This window comes from Pundamilia nyererei, unplaced genomic scaffold (genome assembly GCF_000239375.1).
Source record: "Pundamilia nyererei isolate P.nyererei 1_Seehausen unplaced genomic scaffold, PunNye1.0 scaffold00237, whole genome shotgun sequence".
Classification (NCBI taxonomy): domain Eukaryota; kingdom Metazoa; phylum Chordata; class Actinopteri; order Cichliformes; family Cichlidae; genus Pundamilia; species Pundamilia nyererei.
In genome coordinates, this window is record NW_005187638.1 from 684,818 (window position 1) to 689,993 (window position 5,176).

The following is a 5,176-nucleotide window of genomic DNA, read 5'->3' on the forward strand; positions in this document are numbered from 1 at the left end:
ATAACGCAACATACAATTCTTATTATAAGACAAGAGCAGAGCTAAAAAAAAAAAAGAGTAACACAGTCATGAGAAAAAGGACATTTGCACAGACCTCTGTGTCTCTGTGCAGGTAAAAATCAAAGCACACCCCATTGGTCAGTAAATTGTAGAACCACCTTCAGCAGCATTACCTTGAAAGGTCTGTCTTCTGTCTGACTTTACCTGCCTCTGTTCTGAGCTCTGCGCCAACAGAACTTGTGCCCCGCCCACAGTTCTCTATGTTATCCAGGTGATGTTGTAAGAGAGAAGCCTGCACCTTGAATGTGAGAAACTAAAAAACATTTGAGGTCAAGGAAGGAAGCTGGGAGAGGTGCAGCTTCCCACACCGTTTCCATGGCAACGATGACTGTTGTTTTGTTTGTCCCATGAATGCTGGAAGATCTGGATTTTGGCAGATGTATTCTACTTTTTCTTGTGTCCCTTTTTATTCATTCGTTTATTTTTAAAGGGTCACCACTCCTGAGTGCGCCTCTGCAGGCTCCCGCCTTACACCTCAGACACTATTTAACTTTCGGTACAGCAGGCCATCTACTGATCGGAAGGTTAGTGGTTCGATTCCTGGCTCCTCCAGTTTATCCTTAGGCAATATACTAACCCCAAGTTGCGCTTCGATGGATGAATGTTCGTGAGGAAGCACTGAAAACGTAGAAGAAAAGTGACTGAGTGAATGTGTTGTATAGAGTGCTTTGAGTACTCTGGGAGAGAAGAAAAGCACAATATCTATAGTATATATATATATAGTATATATATAGTATATATATAGTCAGACTTCCTCCTTATTTCTTGCCTAGAGGTGCAGGCTCCTCTAAAGACACATCGCCACCTCCGCTTTCACCGCTTCACCTGGAGAGAAACATGTTTCCTTAGATTGAAAAACGGGGGCAGGGCAGTATGCAGATCGTAGTAGAGATCGCACAAGGCTGTTGTTTCCGAACGAGTCCGACTTGCTAATAAGAACAAAATAGGCTGGTACACACTTTTCATAAACGTTGCGTGGGAACCAACTTTCTGCGCAGAATAAGAATGATTCCATACAAACATTAGTGAATGAAGCTTGTGCGGCTGTCTTCTGGTGACCCTTCCAAACCCTGGCTGTTAGTTCCTCTACTGTCATAAACTCGAACATCTGACATTCTGAGTCGTGCAGAGACTAAGATGTAACTGGCTTTTGTTGTTTTGTTTCTCTGAGCATGGGAGCAGCATATTCACCCATGGCAGGGTGAATATGCTGGGATGTGTCCTCCTGGAAAGATGGCGACTGTCTTGACTATTTGCACTTGTGAATAATCTTAATAAACTTCATATCATCTGGTAATGACTTCGTAACCTCTCTAATACTGATGGGCAGCAACAGCTGCTGATGTCTTTCGCCCTGGATGCTCCACTAATTCTGCTTTTTTCCACATGCTGATGAACAGTTAATCAAGTGCACTTGATTAAGAGCATCGGGTTGCTACTAAACTCCTATGGAAGCAGTAAAGTAGTACTTACTTCAAAGGGCTGCACAGAGTCCTATGAAAACGTTTGTGGCTACATAGTAGCAGTAAATTTCACTAACAGTTGTAAATAGAACTGAGTCACCATAGCAACAGATGCCTGCGGTATTCACCAGAAGGCTGAAAAATAATCTTCACTATGATTTACAGGCTGTAGCTTGTAGGAATCTGTGTTCAATTTAGCTTTTAATCCAGAAACTTGACAGCAAATGGATTCAATTAAAACACGAATATTTATAATCTTTGATTTCCTCCTTTCCCTAATTGCCTTTTGTGTTGTGGGTGTGTCTGTCTATAGTTTTCAATTTCTAGTTCACACCCTAAATAATAATATGGATAATAAATTGCTTCTACCTTCTGATAAGTTAGACATCGTTTCTTTAGGCCGGCTGTGTGCTTCCTCACCACCTGCTGCTTCTCATCTGTCAGTGACCGGCTTCATCAAACTCCATTAAGAAATCCTTCGCTGCCCTACTGACTTCAGTATAAGGAAGCCGACCAGGAAGACTGACGCTAATCTCGACCGGCTTCACATCAGCCAGCTCACCCTGTTGTACTTTGTTGACTTGTGGTCATCTGGAAGCAATTAAGCAGGAAGGTTCAGCTATTGCTTTGTGGACACTGCAGGATTAATATAGCTGTAAAACAAAGGCACTGCTGCTACATGACTGACAGTAACTCAAAGAAGACTTCCATGATGACAGTGCTCTTGTACAGCAAATGACACTAACAGCTAAAGTACTTCTTATCCTCTAAAAGCATTCAGAGAGGATCCAGACTGCTGACAGATTGTACTGATGGAATTTTATGGTTACATCAAGTGAAGCTTTAGATTTTTATTCTCTGGCTGACAGAACTTTTTGGTAACACAACTGTACTGTTACAAATACACTTACAGTCAGAGTCTGATATTAGCTTCCTTGGAGCAGTCTACAGGGGTGGTTACTACGGGCAACCCTTGGCATGGATATAAGGCAATAATTCAGCAAAAACAATTATGTTTGAGCGTAGCTGCTACTGTAGGAAGTGTGTGTGTTACTGGCCGTTTAGGCTCACTGTATGTGCCTGTGGATGTTTGAAGAGGTAAAAGCAGCTGAGGCCAACAGTTCATCAAGTTATTCAGGCCAGCGCCCCCCTACTGTGAAGCTGATGTGTGTGTATGTGCGTCCAAGACTCTTGGATCGATACTGTAGTTGGTAACAAAAGATGCTATTTCACAACTCACTGGACTGCAAGCTACAGCCACACACACACACACACACACACACACACACACACACACACACACACACACACACACACACACACACAGCAGCTGGTTAAGACACTGCAGGCAGCTGCTGGACATCCTGCAGACTGGAGACGCAGCCACACGACCTGAGCCGTCCCTCACATACACTCATTTCTAATTCTGTCGCTCTTGGTTACTCTCAAAGAAAAGCTGAGCATTTTTAACTCTTCCACCTCCAACTCCAGGTCCTGTCTTTGTGTCAGTGCCACAGCCTGCATACATCATAGAGCTCTCACTGCCACCTCGGTCACACATCACCCTTGACACCTGCCTCCGTCTCATTCGTGCATGTTTCTCATTTCTACAGACTCTCTACCCTCAAGGCTTGACTCCCTGCACTCACTTCGAGCATCTCCATAGCCTCTGTCACCCTGTCCACAACCACAGGCTCAGAGGTCAGCCCTGATGTAATCCCAGATCCACCCAGAACCGCTCGCATATTTCTCTGCCACTCCTGACTTCCTCCTCCTTCCTCTAGAGTCACAAAGACTCTGTGTGCCCTTCCCTTACAAACCTTTGATGCTATTGTTAAAAGTTATCCCTCTGATGACATTTCTTCTGTGTGATTCAAATGTGTTTGTATTTTTCACTTCTCACCAGGCTGCTGCTCTCTCTTCCTCCTTTCTTCCTGCTCCTCCCTCTCTCGGTCCTCCTGCCGGCAGGGTCGACCCTCCTGGTCTCGTGGAACGATGGGGCCATGGAAAGGACACTGAGGAGACACAGGCCTCGCTCAGTTTGGTGAGCCAGAGGGAGACCAACAGCTTCTCACTTTATGACAGACTCCAAGTTTATCCTGTTACCTTGAAGCGGTCCTGCCGCTGACAGAGCTTGCCATCACCCAGTGGAGCTCTGCAGAAATGGCTGACAGGAACGAAGCTCCCAGGGAAGGAGATGTATCTGCTCCTGCTCTCTGCCACCAGCTCTTCATTCTCCACCTCCTCCTCCACCTCTGCTGGAACCCAGAACTGGTGCTGAGAGGCTGACCTGCAGCGGAAAGAATGTGACACATGTTAAATGAATGTTAAAGAAGAGTAAACGCTCTGTAGCTTTAATATCACATTAAAATGATCCTTTTTACTTTATCATCTGTGACACAACACACAGATCAGTAAACTAGGGACGGTGCTTGTCTGGTGCATACTTAATGATCCTGCCAGCGCTGGGCTGCTCCTGACCCCAGTAGAACAGGTCCAAACCAAATGGAACCACTGGAGCGTTGACACTGGTCTGCTTTGAACTGGACTGAGATGAACTGGGCTCCGAGGAGCTGCTGCTAAATGGAACACGTTTGGAGAACCATTAAAAACCTTTCCAAGTTCCTCAGACTTCACACTGTTCTAGTCTCTCCTTTATATTTACAACAGTTGGCGTCACTGAGACATAACACGGCAGTGTTACTATATGACTATAATGTAGTGAGAAGAGGAGGGGGTGGGAGATGGTTGCTGGGGGTTTAAAGAAAGCAGACCTGCAGACTTCACCTGGATTCTATGGGCGGCGGCATCTTCTCTCTAAGGAGGTGCAGTGTGGCGACAACAGAGGTTGGATCCTGAACCTCTTCTGCAAGCTGCTTCAGCCGCCTCATTGAAGAATAAGAGGAGGAAGAAAGAGGAGGAGCTGCAGGTTTTTTAGTGGAAGGTTTCTTTTCTGCGACTGATCCTGTTGAGGTGGAAGGAGAGGGATCCAAACCTGCAGAGAGAGGCGGATATCGATGTGTAAGGACCAGTTCGTCTGACATCTGGGTTTATTTTCGCTCCAGCTCCCAAGAACTAATAGTGAAAACACGCTGCTCACTCTTCCTTCCTCTGATTAAACATCAGTGGTGATCGCTAACATCACCTGCTCATTAATGTCACCTGAGAACATGGCCGCTGAAACTTTAGCATGCTTTCTGTGCTCTCTCCAAGCTGCTGAACTCTTGAGCCGCTCCCTCTTACATGTTTTGCTTCTTAGGAGCCAGACTTGAATTTTTGAAAGTGGTATTGAGCGATAGTTCTTGAAACCTTCACAGAACCTTCTGAACCCCGAGTTGTGTTCATTGGAGTGTGAGCGTGTGCGCACATTAGACAGAAAGTAAGTGCAGAAAAATAGTGCTGAAAATGTGTGTGAATGGGTCAATGAGGCATGTTATGTAAAGAGTTTTGAGCACTTGAGTATATAAAGAAGTCCCCTTTTATTTTCTGCCCACATTGGTACATCTGGGATTACTGCCTGATCTGGAGTGCCGACAGGAATGAAGACAGACCTCCAGCAGTGTGGGGTTATATCTCCAGGATAAGTGAAGTCAGACGCTGGCTGTTGTGTGTGTGTGTGTGTGTGTGTGTGTGTGTGTGTGTGTGTGTGTGTG

General features: G+C 45.4%; 1 protein-coding gene across 2 annotated transcripts in view; it reads right to left on the minus strand.

Annotated features, from left to right (window-relative positions):
- Nucleotides 1-5,176, minus strand: part of uvssa (UV-stimulated scaffold protein A) — a 35,580-nt gene that overhangs the window by 3,138 nt on the left and 27,266 nt on the right. Inside the window, exons 10-13 of one of the 2 annotated variants that reach the window (XM_005749117.1) lie at nt 4,311-4,518; nt 3,971-4,099; nt 3,630-3,813; nt 3,427-3,538 (exon numbers count right to left, since the gene is read on the minus strand). In XM_005749117.1, coding sequence (XP_005749174.1) covers nt 3,427-3,538; nt 3,630-3,813; nt 3,971-4,099; nt 4,311-4,518 — 633 coding nt within the window. Of the gene's footprint in view, nt 1-3,426; nt 3,539-3,629; nt 3,814-3,970; nt 4,103-4,310; nt 4,519-5,176 lie in introns of both variants that reach the window. The other variant, XM_005749116.1, reaches the window with a different exon arrangement.